At 32.0% G+C, this 19274-nt stretch overlaps 2 protein-coding genes across 2 annotated transcripts; both read left to right on the top strand.

Moving 5' to 3' along the window:
* The first annotated feature begins 207 nt into the window (after window positions 1–207).
* On the top strand, window positions 208–6434 carry LOTGIDRAFT_208809 (hypothetical protein). The gene is made up of 7 exons (XM_009053287.1): window positions 208–284; window positions 1250–1400; window positions 1576–1669; window positions 2135–2268; window positions 2575–2690; window positions 3067–3153; window positions 3419–6434. Exons 1-7 carry the CDS (start codon window positions 237–239, stop codon window positions 3446–3448), a joined length of 660 nt encoding a protein of 219 aa, XP_009051535.1. The 5' UTR covers window positions 208–236; the 3' UTR covers window positions 3449–6434.
* Window positions 6435–7668: 1234 nt separating this feature from the next.
* Window positions 7669–13821, top strand: LOTGIDRAFT_208806 (hypothetical protein; the record flags this gene model as incomplete). The annotated part of the gene is made up of 11 exons (XM_009053286.1): window positions 7669–7722; window positions 8024–8227; window positions 8524–8589; window positions 9172–9270; window positions 9653–9823; window positions 10213–10295; window positions 10840–10958; window positions 11706–11809; window positions 12115–12321; window positions 12715–12825; window positions 13681–13821. Exons 1-11 carry the CDS (start codon window positions 7720–7722, stop codon window positions 13819–13821), a joined length of 1308 nt encoding a protein of 435 aa, XP_009051534.1. The 5' UTR covers window positions 7669–7719.
* Between the last annotated feature and the right edge of the window lie 5453 nt (window positions 13822–19274).

Here is a 19274-nt window from a genome sequence, read left to right as displayed (position 1 = left end):
GTGATTGGTCGATTAGACCCAATTATTGTCTGAATCAAAATCTAATTTTCGCATAAAACCACATTGCTCATTCTGGTGGTCTGTTTTCGCTGGTTATGTTTAGCAAAATAATTCTGATCAATTCTAGTGAATTGTTCTTCCATTTCGTAACTTTGTTTGGAAATTAAGTACCAAACTAAAATGAACTGCTCCACATAATAATTTTGGAGCATGCGCCAAGCACTAATAATTTCAACATGGCTGCGAAGGCTTCCGCTTTCGCTCAGTTCTTTTCTAAAGACAAGGTAATGCTTTATTGAGAATATTTATCCACTTTCATAGAATTAAAATTGTTCTTAAATTAGCAGTCCTTTGATTTTCACCGTTTTTGTGACTGTAACTTTTTTTTTAGATAAATTCCATGACATGGAACTTTGACCATTGATAACACAGGAAGAAACTGCGTCCATAATAATCAACAAAATAAGTCAAGTTTGTTTTCCTGTGATGATTCATTGAATAAGATTAACTTGACAGTGATGTGTCATCTTAGAGTGGAGCCATAGATTCGTCTTAGTTGTAATGGGTTGTCAATTATAGATAAGCAGCTTGATTAGCTTCTTGCCCACAAATTCTCATAAATCATAATCTCGTCTGATAAGCCTACTGTTGAACGCTCTTTTGACTGTTTAATAGTGTTACATGAGGGAGAGACTGTTACTTTTAACCTAACCCTAAGACAAGTCACAAGTAAATGTATTTAAAACTCACAAAAAAGCTTACATCTTTGCATTTATCACTGTTTCAAGTATCAGAATTATCAAATATTATTCAGGGTGTGGCAACTGGCATGCAGTAGTTTCCCCTTTTTCAAGTCCTACTGGAACTACTTTAAACCGATATTTTGCAAGGCCAATATGAATGAAGAGCCTTCACCTTGGATTTGAACACATTCACTCCCAAGAAATTGCAAATCAATACAAATAGTAGAGATATAGTTTGGCAATACAACGCCGACCAGTTATCCAAAATGACTGGTATCGTTTGTGTTTGAACTCTTCAGACTAATTAGACTCACATGGGTTTCTATTTATACTGATTGCTCAGAGACAATAATACAAATACCTATATTTTCATTCAATATCAGCTATAAGTTACACATGGCAAATCCCACAATGGATGTTAAGTAGAGCTACTGTGTACATTTAACAATACTCTCTATGATTTAAGAATGTTTATCTTATCATAAGATCATCATTGAAAATTTCAGACATTTAGACCTAAAAAGAGATTTGATGTTGGTACTATGAAATATAGTTTACACAAACAAGCAAATGCATCATTAAATGCTGGAATAGATTTAAAAGAAGTTGTTAAGCTGCCACCTGGTGAAGATGTCAATGACTGGATTGCTGTTCATGGTATGTTACCTAGAAGTTCTTTCTGTTGATAGGATGTTTTTACCATAGAACCTAGGCTGTTGATTTATATTTTTTTTCGTGGGCAATCTTTTAGATATGGTTTTAAAGGGACTCGTCAATTTAAGATACTCTGTGATATTATGAGTGCGTTGATACCTTTTTAATTCACTTTCAGTTGTTGACTTTTTCAACCGTATCAATCTGCTGTATGGAACAGTCTGTGAGAACTGTACAGAACAATCCTGCCCAACCATGAGTGGTGGCCCTAGGTAAGTTTTTTCTTCAGTTCATCGAAACTAATAAGTTTATGTCAATGTGCTCTCAGAGACAAGTAAATCAACCCATAGTCAGACATATTGATGAACCAATGAAAAGGACTATTGCTTTTATATGCACCATTCCAATTTCCTCTCCTCTGTGAGTCCTCTCATTGCAGCCTAACTATTCCTCCTGAGTGTTTTCCTAAATTACATGAATGGCAATCATCGGGAGGGAATAGAGCAAATAGAAGCTACTGTCTGACCACAATCCTATCCCATACAGAATCCTATTGTTCTAATTGTACTTTATGTTCACATGAAATTCTGCAATCAAGTGTATGTAATATTACTAAACCATATATTTCTACGGTACAGGAAGACATTCTAGACAAATGATTTACAATTGAGAATATTTTTTAAATATCTGTGACATGATCGAAAAAATTGGGTAATAGTGTACTTATTGTGTTGTAGGTATGAGTATCATTGGTGTGATGGAGATAAATATAAACGTCCAACAGCTTTACCAGCACCTCAATATATATCATTATTAATGGAATGGGCTGAATCACAGATTAATAATGAAAATATCTTCCCTGTTACTGTGGGTATGTTGTATTTTCATTCATTTGTAAGCCAATCATATGTCAGATTTTACTCCTGAAAAGGGATACAGGTATTTGAAAAGGACTTCTAATAATGTAAGCTTAGTCTTTGTACTGTTCAATCTGATATAAACACAGCACTAGATAGTTAGGTATAATGCTTACTGAGTTAGTTCTGTTAGTCACACTTTAGCTGTGTGAATACTGTTATAGTTAAAAGGTTATTTTAACTTATGGAACTCTTGACTTGACATCCCTTTTGGAGAGTTCACATACTGTTAAAATGATTATGTTATATATTAATTTCAGGTGTTCCCTTTCCCAAAAATTATCTTCAGTCATGTAAGAAGATATTGACAAGACTGTTTCGTGTATTTGTACATGTTTATATTCACCATTTTGATAAATTGGTGGCAATAGGAGCTGTAAGTATTTGACTTTCTTGAACATTATTGAGATTATATTTCATAAAAAGAAATTTATACTTGTTCCACAATTGATACTTCATAAGTTTCAGCATTTGCATGATAACTTTAATCAATTGAACTTTTTAAGCGCATCTTTTTGAATACTTCCCAAGACTGGACTCTTTTTGGTCAGGAAAAGAAGGTATTACCAAATCCATTTAATGAGGTATCAAAGGATGAATGTTGACTGACTATTGAATTAAAATGAAGCAACCCACGATTTGAACAGTATTTGGTGGAAACAAAGTATTCAAAGTCATATTTTTGTCCTATATAAGCAAGCAAGCTTGTTTCTCAATAAATAAAATTGTATTAATGTGATTTGTTTTTACAGGAGGCTCATATAAACACTTGTTATAAACACTTTTATTATTTCGTCACTGAATATAATCTGGTAGATAAAAAAGAGCTTGAACCATTGGTATTTACTGTTTGATTTCTATTTTGTATCATTTCTATTTTGTGGCAGGAATAGGCCACTGGGGACATAGAATTAAGGCCTCATAACTATGCAACAGTTAGTGACTTAAAAAGAGTGAAATAGTTACAGTTGCTTTCCTGGCAATGCAATCTTTATCTTCAGGTTTCTTTTGTCATTTCTTTCAATGAATTTTGAATTCAGTTTTTGACTGTATTCCAAGCGATGAGAGATGAATATTTTATTGATGTTTTCTTTTTTTTTTCAGAGAGATATGACGGAAAGAATATGTCATTAGGAGATTTGTTTCTTACCAGATTAAATCAAGTATTTCAATATATGTTGCTATAGTAAACAACATGATGGATAGCAACAGTTACCATAGAAACTAGTTTGTATATATAATCAACCAGCATAGTTTCGCTAAACGTCCAGTGATCTCAGTCAAAATAGTATGATACAGCTCATGCAGTAAATATCAGCTAATGAAACAGTTAGTTTTCTTCATGGAGTATTCTATTTGCAAAGTGGATGTTACATTGCAGTTTTTTGTTCATTGCTTGCAAATAATTCAGCTATTGATGTTGCCCTTGCCAAAGATTATTTGCATCATCAATGAAATACAAATTCTGTGATTAATTAAGCTATATAAGTCATACCGTAGCAAAACAACTGTTAAATCTCCCTATATTTTGTTTATTTGTCTCTGTTCATGTGACCATTATTTTCACTGAGCTTAAGTAAATGCATTCATGAAGGTGGTGTAAATCTTTTAAATTTCTCATTTGATAGTTTATATTTGGGGGTATTTGAAATATACATTTATAGAAAAAATTACATTGAATGATAATCTTGCTATATAGGTTGTTGTAAAAGAAGACAAGCGTATAGACTATAATATGATATTGAAAACTTTAATGATAGGATTCAATGTAACTTTCCTATGTTAAATATTAAATGGCATACTTAGATTTATTTGATTTTAATTTGCTCATTTCATAATAATTAGCACTATGGAATGTTTCTTTTTGATATTACAAATAATTGAAAGTAAAAAACCTTGACTAGTCTTAGGAAATCATAAATTTAATGGAAAGTCAAATCCTCTAGATATTGAGAAATGTTGATTTTGTTACATTATCTGTGGAGCTTGTGAATATGCAACTGTGATTTTGGTCTTTGGACTCAATGTTTTGTTGAGCAATATTTAGTTTTCCTGTGAATACAGTTTTGAAAGTGAAAGTAACAGAATTTCAAAAATGTTTTAATCATGATTTATGATTTCCACAGACTAGTGAAGGAATTCATTACGTTAACATATCATGCTATGATATTTCAATATAAAGTTCAGCAATATTAGTAGGGGAATATTAATTAAGAAAATTAATGACTTAATTGAGAATCACTTCAAGAATGTTTTGTTTTATACATAGCTAAATTTTTTTATGAATTATTTTTGTCCAGGCAGCTATCTTATGAAACTATTGTGTTCTGTGAATGATGTTTGAATTTGTTTGTCTATTAATGCTTATACATAACTTACTTTAATGCTTTCTTGCTTGTGACAAACAAAAAACAGATGAATAGGATGGGCTATGTGGACTCTCTGAAAGGAGTTAGACACAGAATGGTATCAAGTGTTCTGTAAAGGTGATCAGAGAGGTATATTGACTGTTCTACAAAATTACTTACTACATTGGAGAGTTGAAATAAATAATTTTTTAAGATAGCTGTTATTTGTATAATATATTTTGTATATCCATTATAATATTCAAGCTTTTTATCTTGTATTTATTTTATATTATTCATTATTTACTAGTCTAGATCACTTACTATCTTGTATTATTTTTTATCTGGCTGTGCCAATTTACTTTCTTCAGGAAAAGAGATAAGAAATTTGAATGAATTAATTGACCTTCAGGTTGAATTGAAGTGAAGTGATGTAGTCTTCTAATTAATCTGTTATCTAGCTCAAAACTCAATTTCAGTCACCTGTGACACTCTTGGTAATTTCACCTTGCTAGAACTTTGACAACTCAAATATAAAATCTCAATAAGATAACTCCATACTGAAGTTTAACAAGTAGTACTGGAGAATAGAACTTCTTGTCAAACTTCAGTAGGGACATAGGCTGAAATAGGTCAGTTGTCAGAAGATCGCACAGTGTGAAACTCTGATTAACAACATGTTTCAGGTTCTGTTTTAATATTTTTAAGTTATTATCTGCACTAAACAAGTCCCAATGATATTATTACTTATTTATTATTACTATTTATATGTCATCTTTATTTGAGTTCTGCAGTTTTAACTCATTGTTCAGGTAAATTGTAGATATTTGCTGTGACTTAATGCTCTCATCGTGTAATGTTCGCATAATCATTTCATAAACTTGTTTAACATTGAATACAGTCGATGTTGGCTTATATTCAGTTAGCTTGATATATGAGAAAAGTAAGATCAAGATAGCTGACTCAAGAAATCATAATTCAAATACAGCCCGAAATATTTCAACTTTTGATTAGTGTCAACATCTAATGAAATATAGTAAATGAAAATAAATCATCAGATATTTATATATCAAGAAACTATCGATTATATCTTATAGAAGTCCAGTTGTGTTTATATCTATTTAAATAAAAAGTTCATCAAATTATAACTGAGAAAGCATAGGTTAGGGCTTATGCTTGAAAGAAAAAATTTGTGTGCTCATTGCTACAAGTATATTGCCAGAAAGAACTATTTTCAGAAATTTGTATATATTTTTGCATAAATATCACATATATCTGTTGCTTTGAAATTATATTTGCTGTTGTTTTTGCTTGAAGAATAATATTAACAAAATCTGTAAGCTCAAGTGATTTGTCAATCTGATTTAATGATTTTTGCTAAAATTTTGTAAATGAAATTCATTTGTTTAAATTCTAAGTGAATTTAGTCCTCTGAGCATTGGCTCATAGAATTGATAGAGTTTAATTTCATTTTAACATGGCACGGATATCAGGTGTCATTTTCGAAAATTAACAAAAACTAACTATGGAAGATCATTGTTCTGCCAAAAGTATGTATAGTTGGACATGTGTTCCACTAACTATTATTGTGCTCAGATAATGAATTGCTATCAGTTGATGGTTGTAAAGTTAATTAACCTAATGCCTATTAGCAGTTTTGATTTTTTGATTCCAAAAGATTTGCTCCAAATTATTCAAATTTATGTTAGTTTTTCATGCTTATGTTATTATTTGTTTGTAAAAATCATTATTAAAAATAAACTTATTGTCCATAGATCAGAGTTGATGGTATTTATGCCATTTGTGATGCATCAGCCAATACAAAGTGACGCACAACAGAATTTGTAATTGTTTTAAGTTCAATGAGAGCTCTGGTCTGTTATTTTCATATTTTGTAGGGTGAGCTGAAGACATAAAGAATCAGGAGTTCATGATTCATGGATGTAGTTTTTGTCACCTCGATTCCCATGAGCGTATCAGCTCTATATCCCACCAGTGTCAATATGCAGGCCCCTGCTATGATAATTAAGAAACCCTGCTGTAGATAGATTTTGTGAACTGACCAGAGCCGTATATATACGGTCTGAACTGACTAAAAATAAATAGCTGTAGTCTGAATTGTCCAAGGGGGATAACCGTCTTGATATCACATGATTGGTCACATGACTTTTAAAATGGCAGCTTACACAGTACTCCTTATTTTTGTTACATTTTGTCTATCGCCATGCATTGTTTCGGGCAAGCCTCCGAACATAGTATTTGTTTTAACAGATGATGAGGACGTTCGAGAAGGAGGAGATGGGGTAAATATTTACGAAATGATGAAATGTCATGCATTGACACTTGTATTTTGTTGATTGTATACCCTGCATCGTGATAAACGATAACGGATTTGCAGAACTGAATTTATTGCAAAAACACAAGATTACTAGGATTCTTAACATTGAATAATCAATGCTAACTAGCTACATGCAAGGCTACACCATAGTCAAATATGCAGACGGTAGTAACTTAGTAAACCTACCCTTCAGTCTACTATTAGAGGTACCCCGTTAATGTCGTTTTTTTTTTCTACACTTTGACTTTGTGGACTAGATTTTTGATCCAATTATAACCTTACCTTGTGTTGAACTGAAAGATTAGTTTAACATTTCACTCATAGAAGAACATAGCACACTAAAGTCTTCATGTCAACACCTCGTTATGTTAATTTCTGTAAATTAGTGTTGGGCATCAACTTCTGGTTGCACACACAGTCTTAAAAGGTCAACGGAGATTAGTTTAGTTTCATAAAAAAAATCAATGGAACCAAAGATGTGACATAATCGTGTATGGAGAAAATAATTGGATGACTACAAAAATATCCATCTTTCTGAAATCGAAACAAATAGGTTGAAAATCTTTGGAGGTGCAGAAAACTCCCCATTAAACGTCTTGAATTGAAATAGATGTTTGGGTCTAATCATTAGTAGAATATCTATAAGAACCCCTATTTAATTTTAGGTTCCAATCAGAAAGATAAATGATTTAATTGGAGAACAAGGAATAGTTTTTAACAATATGGTAAGCTTTCAGCTATTTGTGAATATCTGCAATGTGTTCATATTCGTTGTTAATACTGAATAATCTAAGAAGCTTTCATTTATATATCCAAAAGTTTCTTATTTTACTATTGTGATGAAGATGCGTTAAAGATGTTTAGTAATTTTTTTTTTTTCGCGTACCGGCATATGACTCCACATGCCATCTATGATCTGAACACATATTTATAGGATTCATTTTATATGTATATCTATATAGCCTATGTATATTTCTGATCAGGAATTTAAATGTTAAATACAGTACAATCATAAAAATATTTCAGTTTGTAAGCAGTCCATTGTGCTGTCCTAGTAGATCCAGTATATTTACATGTAAATATGTCCACAATCATCATGCTATAAATAACTCTGTCAGTGGGGGTTGCAGCAGTCATTCATGGCAGACAGAACAAGAAACAAATACTTTCCCTGTTTATTTACAAAAACATGGATATAAAACATTCTTTGCTGGCAAATATCTCAATCAGGTAAAAGAAAAATTAAATTCAAATGACAAGAATTGGCAACAGGATCAGTTCTTTATGTTTATCGATGATTTATGGCCTAATTTATTATCCTTTTGTAATTATCATAATTATTATCATTGGATTTGGACCCAGAGCTTTTACAGTAGGTTGAAAAAATGATCTTGGTGACAATCTTGTCCACTAGGTATAACTATTAATGTGTAAAAATATAACAATTATGATTTAATAGCTATGTGTAATCTCTCAAACAGAAACTTTGATTGATCATACATAGCCCAAATATTTCTTTGTTTTAGTATGGGTTTCCAAAAACTGGTGGTCCTGAACATGTCCCTCCTGGCTGGGATTGGTGGAATGGTCTGGTAAGTTGGATAACAGATTGTCAAGACTACCTTATTTTCCAGCATGTCCCTTAAGCTCTAACCGTTGCTTGAACAATCGCATATTCTTGTCATTAGAGACTAATAACCTCCGTTGGCAAACCATACGTCACTATTAAGTTTATCCAATCAGGAATCTCGTAACATTTGGTGTAAAAGGATGGTGATTGCAAATGGTGGCCTCCATTAAATTATCCGTAAATTTTGCAGTTTCACACCAACCACCTTTTCGATAATCCAGCGATGTGAAACTTGACAGATGGTTCTAAATAGGAATATTTGATATTCACACTTACGTCCATCTTAAGCAATTTTCAAAGGTTTCAGGTAGAATTTTTCCGGTAAGCCGAAATTGAAGGGGACATAATTCATTCGAGTAGTTGTACGAATCATTGATTTGTGTGCCATTTCAAATATGAATATTCTTTTCAAACTTTCAGATATGTTTAGGGACACATTTTTCTATAGGTATCATGAATTTGAGCCAAAAATTTAGACCTACAAAAAAAAGCGAAATACCCTATTAATTTGTTATATCATATGTTACAGCTATGTTGTTTTTAGGTTGGTAATTCACGTTACTATGGATACAGTGAGTCAGTGAATGGTACTAAAGTAAAACATGGTAATGATTATCATACCGATTATTATACTGATGTTATAGTAAGTTTTATTGATAGTTGCATTTTATAAGGTATCTCTTTTCTCACTTTTACACATCCAGGTTGAATTCAAAGCCTAATTGCTGTTATGTATGGCACTATTATGTAAGGCTAGACATACAGAATTCTTTATAACAATGTTTCATGAGGAATTGATATTTTATAATACCTTTACTCTACTATAGTATGGTTACAAAAGTAAGCTAGTATAAGAGTTATCTACCTTTTATCCCAATGTACAGACAGAAAGTAAAATACATTGTGGGTTTATGATGTCTCAAAGTGAAGACAAGATATAAGAACTATTACTGTTTGTCACTACAATAGAGACAGTGTTAACATTATATGAAATATATTTCTATTTAAACGACTCTTTATTACAGCATAGAAGAGGTGTAGAATTTTTGTCCCAACAAAACAGTGATAATGGTCCATTCTTTATGATGTTATCAACACCAGCTTGTCATGCTCCTTTTACCCCAGCACCACAATACAGTGGTAATTTCTCTAATAGGTCGGCACCCAGAGATCCTATATACAACACTAGAGGTAAGGTAGGTAGGCCAAAATTATGCTTGTATCTTGCTTTTGTCTGAGGATATATTGTTGCATCTGCAGTTTTTAAGCTGGATCAGCAAGTTATGACTTACCTTGCTTACTTAGTCATTCTGTCATAGTTTGAGCATTTACATGTGATAGAGAATTATTGCAATGCACCATAGTTGGTGTCAATAGACTTCGAGAGGATACAGATCAACTAGTTAAAACTTAATTGACTAAGAATTACCAGAATGAACTTCAGGAGACATAGACTTTAAAGAAGTAGGTAGAAGTAAGTGATTTTAGGTATAAATGCAGGCTAGAAAGTCTGACATCTGAGCCATCTGTGCTAAAGTACGATTATTTGTAATTTGAGATATTGTTATATTTCTGTATATTATAGAATAAACATTGGCTAGTGAGAAATGCCCTATATCCAATGCCTAATGATACAGTAGTGAGAGTAGATGAAGAGTTCCGAAATAGGTATGTTTGGATTATTTACTATGAAGTCAAAGAATAATTACCGATATTCTTCTCAAAGAAAATTTATTAAGAGTATAGCAACTACTGGAATTTATCATATAATACTATATATAAACTCTAGACGACAATCTAGCTGCCCTTCGCTATGGTGTGACAACCCCTTAAGCTAAATCCAAAATATTTTTGACAGCTTTTTTAAAAATTACAAAAAGCTTTATGTTGTATTATATGACATTACCTATCCCATAAAAGTAAGTGAAAAAATTAATGTGTATCCAAGACACTGATAGCATTATTACACTTTTCAGTCAGATGTCCCTTTGTAACTAACCATTTTTTTTTTTAGCAAGCATTGCTAATATTTTAGATATCATAAGCAGCTGTTTGTGGCATTTCTATAATTACTGGAAACACCTACTTCTGATTGTAAATTTGAAGGCTGCAAATAGAACTGATAGATCACACACAAAAGAGTTAGAAAACCTCTTTACAACATCTTTAAGCTGAACATTTGTATCACAGAGAATTTTCATTGTATATTTAGATGGAGAACATTACTATCTGTTGATGACATGGTGGAAGATATAATCACATTATTAAAAAATAAAAATCTTTATCATCAAACTTATTTGATATTCTCTTCTGATAATGGCTATCATTTAGGTTGGTATATTTTTAAATCTGAAAATGAAATCCTAGTAGTTAGTGAAATATTTACTATATCAACTGATAAGAGATTAATTTTAGCTACTAATATCACTTTTAAAAATTCTCATACAATTAAAACAATGTATAGTGAATCCTGCTTACGCAACCATATTTTTAAGTAATTGCCTTCAGTATTCGACCAAAGTGAAATCCGCTTTTTCAGTTTTAATGTATTTAACGACAGATAATCGACCATCTTCAAAATGCAACCAGGTACTTACGCTCCTATCAAATCAAATCAAATGAGTCAATTAAGCGACCATGTAGGTAAAATTAACAGAGATTATAGAGGATTGCCAGTCCTCAAAAGATTGATTCAGTTGCTTAATTAATTATATCCATTAAGAGATCGTTTTGGATTACTCCCTTGAGTGGTCTATTAATTCAGTTTCTACTGTACATTGAAAGGTTGTATTATTTAACATTCTCAATTTTCATTGTAATGTGATGCATTATAAAGTATATTATGAATATCTGAAATTACAAAATTTTGGTGTATCCCTTTAAAGAGAAAATGAAAGATATTATAAGTTCATTAAACTGCTACTGACTCGTGTAATGAATTAGATTTCTGCCCTAATCTTATACATTGTGTAGGATGAATAACTTGATTTGTGTTGGTCTAGAAGTTGAGGTTTATTACTCCATTGTGTATTGGTAGTAATCTCTTCTTAACTATCTTGGTTTAATTTCTGTTAACAGGTCAGTTTTCTATGCCAGAAGATAAAAGACAGTTATATGAGTTTGATATTCGAGTACCGTTGATGATTAGTGGTCCTGGTATTAAACCAGGTCAAACTCGAGATGTATGTTCTTTAACCTCTATTACCAACTCGCCCAATCCTCCATTTTTACACAAATTACTGCAGCATAAGTTGCAAAAAGTAGGATGTAAAGCTTCATTCAATACTAAAGACTGGATAACCATACACTTAATATCCAAATTAATTATACCGTTATCCCAACTTGTTGACTTGCTGATAATGGGGTGTCTGCTGGTTACATTCAGCAAGATTTCTTCGAGATTCTTCTGAAGGATAAAGAAGAAATGTCCACTATATTCACATTTATACGGTATTAGTTGCAAGGTGTATATTTTTAACTCTCCTAGGATATGGTTATGAATATAGATATCGGTCAGACTATATTAGATCTAGCAGGAGCTGGTACCATGTCACAAGCAGACGGTATAACCCTGGTACCATTATTTCCTACAGACCACAAACATCTCAATAGAACTGAGATTCTTATAGAACATTCTGGAGAAAGTCAAGAAAATATTAAAGGTTGTCCGCAACTTGCTGGTCAAAGAATGGCTGTAAGTAGTTGTTTTTATCTTATAGGTAATATGTGGTAAGTCACCTCTGAAAAAGTGCCAAGGATAGTGATCAGGATTGATCAGTTGACCAGACCCAAATGAAAATTTTTTATTTCATATAATTGGGCTAGATAGTTGAGTTAACTTCAAATTCATAAAAGTACACAAGATGTATTTTGGGTCAAAACTCGAGAACACTAGCAGATCAATTCATGGGAAGTTCCATAAGATTGGTTAAAAGATATCATTCGCATAATATAGGATAAATCATCCTTACTGTTGGTGGATACACGGAGAGTCAACATTGTATTTAAGGAGGTGTGTAAGTTAATGATATATTCAATAGATGTTATTCATATAATTGTTTTAAAAAAGGATAATATTTACTTTTAGAATTGTGATAACCATTGTGTTTGTGAAGATTCATGGAACAACACCTTTAATTGTTTAAGATTAATGACGACCAGTAAAAATTATAAATATTGTCAGATTTATGAAACAAAGGTTGGTGTAACTGCTTTATATTTTCCCACAATTTGGCTGCTTTGTCGATATTGAGTTCTTGGGAAATGTCATATTTCCTGCATTTTCAACCACGTGCGATAAGATATACAATTGAATTAATACTTGATTTGAATGGAAAACGATTGTCATGTTTTCTTTATTCAATGATGTTGAGGTATCTTTATGTTTGGAAATAATTGATGTCATCTATGCCAAAAATGTTTCTTTAAAGCCTAATCGACATTTGCATGCGTCGTAAGTGGTGGCGCCAGTGGGAGGTTGCCTCCATACAAAAATGGTTTGTGCCTTCAATTGCACCCCCACTTCAATTCTAACAAATTTAAAAATAAGATTTTTATATGTTTTTGCCCATAATAAGTGTCTCAATGCACAAAATCAATTCTATTTTTCAAAAATTTCTTCGGAAGAGCCCTTTCAGTTGCTCAGTTAGAGGCTTTTGCCTATGCAACAGAGCTTCTGCATTTTGAATATAATCCTGGATGGTTATCCCCCCCATTAAGTAAATCTGACACCTACTAGAACCCCCAATTTTTGGGAGGCTAGCGCCGCCACTGTACATACTTCTAAATTCCAAAACTAATTTCCATTAGCCTAAATATAAAACAGTAGACAGTAGTTTAACATATTAAGTTTAGTTAAATTAATCTAATTTTTAGTAAGTGAGGTAACAATGACAATCTATAGTGTCAGGGTTAACTGTCTAGACTGTTTTAAGTTGATTAATATATCATGTTTTGATTATAGTAACTAGTATTATTACTACAACAGACCCTACTTACAAGTATTGTTTTGACTTTAATAACTGTTATTATTAAGTACTTATCTATATTTCAGACTTTTATCGAAGTATATGAATTGAACAGTGATATATGGGAGGAAAATAATATAAAGGATGATATTGAACCATCGTTATTAAAATATTTTAATACTAGATTACAGAAGTTAATTAAATGTCTAGGCAACACCTGTTATTAAAATAAGGACTTTAAACCATATTCAGGTCACTTCATCATCATTAAAGCTACCATGCTTTAACTTTACATGTGCAAGTCTAAAAAATTACTGTGGAGAACAGGGTGGGAGGCACTGGTCATTGCTTTCTTACCTAAAGCTTATTTAAACCTCTGTTATGATATTTTAAATGGAAATGCAAGTAAGTTGCTCCACCATATAGATGTGTATATAAACATCTATGACTAGTACAAGTAAATATGGCTAACAAATGCCATTAATCTTATTTTTATAAAACTATGATAGCTTTAAGATTTTATGCAAAATATTTTCTGTAATAAATTACTATATATATCTTGTTCATTGGAGGAAATTTTTCAAGCCATAGCAGGCAAAGTGGTGATATGTGCAATTAATATATTGATGACTTTTTAGCAATGTTCCATAATTGAAATAACATGTTATTCTGGACATATTCTTCAGATAATAGCTTCATATTTTTCATTATTGTCAGTGATGCAGGTGGAGGAGCTGTTCTTGTTAAGATTCCTGGACAGTTAAAAATTGAAAAAGGTAGGCTAATGCCACTGTCCTTGGAAATTTTCCCCATTGCACACTGCACACTGATTAGCTTTGCATGTGTTCATTAGCCCAATCAAGTTCAGAAGAGTAGGACGTAAAAATTCATTCAATTTATTGCTTGACCTATTTATACCAACCACATCCCATCTAACATATTAAAAAACATGGTGCTGAAATCTTTATTTTACAGATAGATTTTAGTATTTCAGATATTGATATTGATCATAACATTATTGTTAACGAATTTAATACTTGTGTTTTTTTTATGAAATATATTTTTTATATTAAATTTGTTGCTAATTTGTTATTAATTTGTGAATATGATATTGGTTGATGTGTAAGGAACTAAATGATTCTTTCATAATAATAATTTGACTGCAAATCATTCATGATTAGAATGTTTAAAGTATCTTTTTAAAGTTTTTCGATACTGTATAGCTTAATAACCAACAAGATGGTTTTAACATATATTAAAATGTGGAAAAAGAATATTTTAATATGTTTTAATATGGCTAACATTTTCAAAAGCAAATTTTATAGCCGCGCAAGGATTGCTCATAACTTATGAGGTTGAGGTCCAATTTTTAAAATCTATTATTTCCTCAAGGAATTTTCCATGTTGATGCTTTGAGTATCTGTAAGAGGCAAATGTTTAGACCATAGCAAACACACCTCTATTAATAATAGTGCATTGAGGACCACTCATGGTGGTAGGTATCTGGGGTTGAATAACCCGCAATTTTGTGAAAGAGTCATATAAATATTTGGCTGACCCCTCCTTACAAATTTCAGTCCAGTCTTATGCTTGGCCATTATCAGAAGAATTGGAATAAGGTCATCATATACACACCGCAACGTTGAATTATTCTTGTGTAACCTGGCAATTTCAGCTGACAAAACGAATTTGTAATTATTAATATTCTATATTCTATAGTTAAGAGGTTAACAATAATAGTAAAAGACATCCATACAGCACCAAACATTCCAATTTTGAAAAATACATTATTGATTTATTAATTAAGAAGTTAACAAAACAATATAGAAAAAAATACAAGGCATATTATGTGTCAATTTATAACCGTAACAATATACATTATTATTCTCATTTTTTCTCAAGCTAGATTTACGAGGATATTGTCTAATATCTATCCAAATAACGATGAGAGAGAATCTTATTTGTCTTTTGTGGTATGTATTCGAAATAGACTGAATTTTTTGCGTGACAACTGAAAGATGATCCAGTATCTATGATTTTGCTGCTGAAAGGAGATCTAATATCTATCTTTGAATTTCATCTTCACAATGTCAAGCTATTACGCACTTCGTTGTTATACCTTTTGCCACAATTCTTGTATCAAGGAACGCAGCGATTTGATTTGAGTGTACGGTTGTACGCCAGCAAATACAGCCAATCAGAGCCCTCGACAGAAAAGCTGTTAACACGATGGCTTTGTTTTCACAAATTTTCTGTCGAGACCTATGATTCGCTTGGCTGTATTCGCTAGCGTACAATTCTATCATATTGCTCCATTTACAAACTTCCATAATACAAGAAAGGTGGCTATTGAAGTCAAGTTATAAGACGAAGTTCGAAATAGTTTGTCACTGCTTTAAGTAGTAGTGTATATCCCAATTCAAGCCGAAAGATGACTTAGTATCTGTTCTTATTCAAGCTGAAAGATGATATAGTATCTATGCTCATTCAAGCTGAAAGATGACTTAGTATCTGTTCTCATTCAAGCTGAAAGATGATATAGTATCTATGCTCATTCAAGCTGAAAGAGGATCTAGTATCTATGCTCATTCAAGCTGAAAGATGATATAGTATCTATGCTCATTCAAGCTGAAAGAGGATCTAGTATCTATGCTCATTCAAGCTGAAAGATCATCTAGTATCTGCTCTCATTCAAGCTGAAAGATGATCTAGTATCTATGCTCATTCAAGCTGAAAGATCATCTAGTATCTGTTCTCATTCAAGCTGAAAGATGATATAGTATCTATGCTCATTCAAGCTGAAAGATCATCTAGTACCTGTTCTCATTCAAGCTGAAAGATGATATAGTATCTATGCTCATTCAAGCTGAAAGATGACTTAGTATCTATGCTCATTCAAGCTGAAAGATGACTTAGTATCTGTTCTCATTCAAGCTGAAAGATGATATAGTATCTATGCTCATTCAAGCTGAAAGATGATTTACTATCTATGCTCATTCAAGCTGAACGATGATCTACTATCTATGCTCATTCAAGCTGAAAGAGGATCTAGTATCTATGCTCATTCAAGCTGAAAGATGATCTAGTATATATGCTCATTCAAGCTGAAAGATGATCTAGTATCTGTTCTCATTGAAGCTGAAAGATGATCTAGTATCTGTTCTCATTGAAGCTGAAAGATGATCTAGTATCTGTTCTCATTGAAGCTGAAGGATGACCTAGTATCTGTTCTCATTCAAGCTGAAAGAGGATCTAGTATCTGTTCTCATTCAAGCTGAAAGATGATCTAGTATCTATGCTCATTCAAGCTAAAAGATGATCTAGTATCTATGCTCATTGAAGCTGAAAGATGATCTAGTATCTGTTCTCATTGAAGCTGAAAGATGACCTAGTATCTGTTCTCATTCAAGCTGAAAGAGGATCTAGTATCTGTTCTCATTCAAGCTGAAAGATCATCTAGTATCTATGCTCATTCAAGCTAAAAGATGATCTAGTATCTATGCTCATTCAAGCTGAAAGATGATCTAGTATCTGTTCTCATTCAAGCTGAAAGAGGATCTAGTATCTGTTCTCATTCAAGCTGAAAGAGGATCTAGTATCTGTTCTCATTCGAGCTGAAAGAGGATCTGGTATCTATGCTCATTCAAGCTGAAAGATGATCTAGTATCTGTTCTCATTGAAGCTGAGAGATGATCTAGTATCTGTTCTCATTGAAGCTGAAAGATGATCTAGTATCTGTTCTCATTCAAGCTGAAAGATGATCTAGTATCTGTTCTCATTGAAGCTGAAAGAGGATCTAGTATCTGTTCTCATTCAAGCTGAAAGATGATCTAGTATCTGTTCTCATTCAAGCTGAAAGATGATCTAGTATCTGTTCTCATTCAAGCTGAAAGATGATCTAGTATCTGTTCTCATTCAAGCTGAAAGATGATCTAGTATCTGTTCTCACTGAAGCTGAAAGATAGTCTGGTATCTGTTCTCATTCAAGCTGAAAGATGATCTAGCATCTGTTCTCATTGAAGCTGAAAGATGACCTAGTATCTGTTCTCATTCAAGCTGAAAGAGGATCTAGTATCTGTTCTCATTCAAGCTGAAAGATCATCTAGTATCTATGCTCATTCAAGCTGAAAGATGATCTAGTATCTATGCTCATTCAAGCTGAAAGATGATCTAGTATCTGTTCTCATTCAAGCTGAAAGGGGATCTAGTATCTGTTCTCATTCAAGCTGAAAGATGATCTAGTATCTATGCTCATTCAAGCTGAAAGATGATCTAGTACCTGTTCTCATTCAAGCTGAAAGATGATCTAGTATCTGTTCTCATTCAAGCTGAAAGATCATCTAGTATCTATGCTCATTCAAGCTGAAAGATGATCTAGTATCTATGCTCATTCAAGCTGAAAGATGATCTAGTATCTGTTCTCATTGAAGCTGAAAGATGATCTAGTATCTGTTCTCATTCAAACTGAAAGATCATCTAGTATCTATGCTCATTCAAGCTGAAAGATAATACAAGATCTCCCAGATTTCCAATCGACTCGATTCCCCACAATATAAATAAATAACAAATATAAAAAATGATTACGATAAATAATAGAACACTTAAATAAATAACAACCATTTCATTAATAAACTAATTGTCCAATAAGAAGAGTTCCAATGATAATCAACTTATTAGTTACCTCAAATCTATTCTCTATAGGTAATGAATTTTCTCCAAATACAGTGTGTGGCCATAGGCATAATTCTAAATAGGTACACGTAGCTAATGACATACCTAAATATAAATGCACAAAGCTAACTTCCTAAATGCAAATGTGGAAATCTTAACTATAATCGTTATTTTGATTTTCAGAAAACATCGACGAACCACCTATTTATGGTCACACATAAACTCAATCTGTTTCAAAAGGCACGATATAAAAAAGTACTAGCATATCATCTTCTCAAAACAATGGGGTTTTATTGTAACGGGTAACAAATTACTTTGCGATTTATCAGAAATGGCTTTACTTATTTCGAACATGTCAAATAAGTCTATAGAAGTTGGGTTGTCGGCTTCAAGACCAGGAAGTGCCGTAAGACCTGTCTCTCACGATTGTTTAATTTTAAAGATTTGTGACATAAAATATTCATAATTTTGTTCTCAGTAAACGCTCAATGCATAAATTGAGCAATATAATATATATATATATATGAAACATAAGATATATATATAATAATATAACATAATCTGTATATTACTAAATATGTATTGTATTGTATCTTATATTTCTATTTCTGCTCGATGCTTAAATTGCACAATGTAATGAAACAAAAAATATAGATAATCTACATAATATAATATGTATAACATATATAATAATCAACATGTATATACATATATATTCTATATATCGTGGTGTATCTTAATCTCAATATATATTATTCGTTGTCAAGGTAGAAATAAATAAATAAATAAATAAATAAATAAATAAATAAGACGTCCTACAAAACCGTATTTTCCTGTTCGTTTTTTTCGTTGTCTTTAGGATCAGAAGAATCGTCACTCGACGACTCAAGCTCGACCTCGTTACCAATGTCCTGTTTTGGCACTTTCTTATAATTAATTTTTTCCATTTCAACATCTTTTTCTCGCTGCTTATTTGACGAAACAAGTTCTCCCCCTGAAGTCATTCGTG

This window comes from Lottia gigantea, assembly GCF_000327385.1.
Source record: "Lottia gigantea unplaced genomic scaffold LOTGIsca_2, whole genome shotgun sequence".
In the NCBI taxonomy this organism is placed as follows: Eukaryota; Metazoa; Mollusca; class Gastropoda; family Lottiidae; genus Lottia; species Lottia gigantea.
This window is presented reverse-complemented; position numbering and strand designations above follow the sequence as displayed.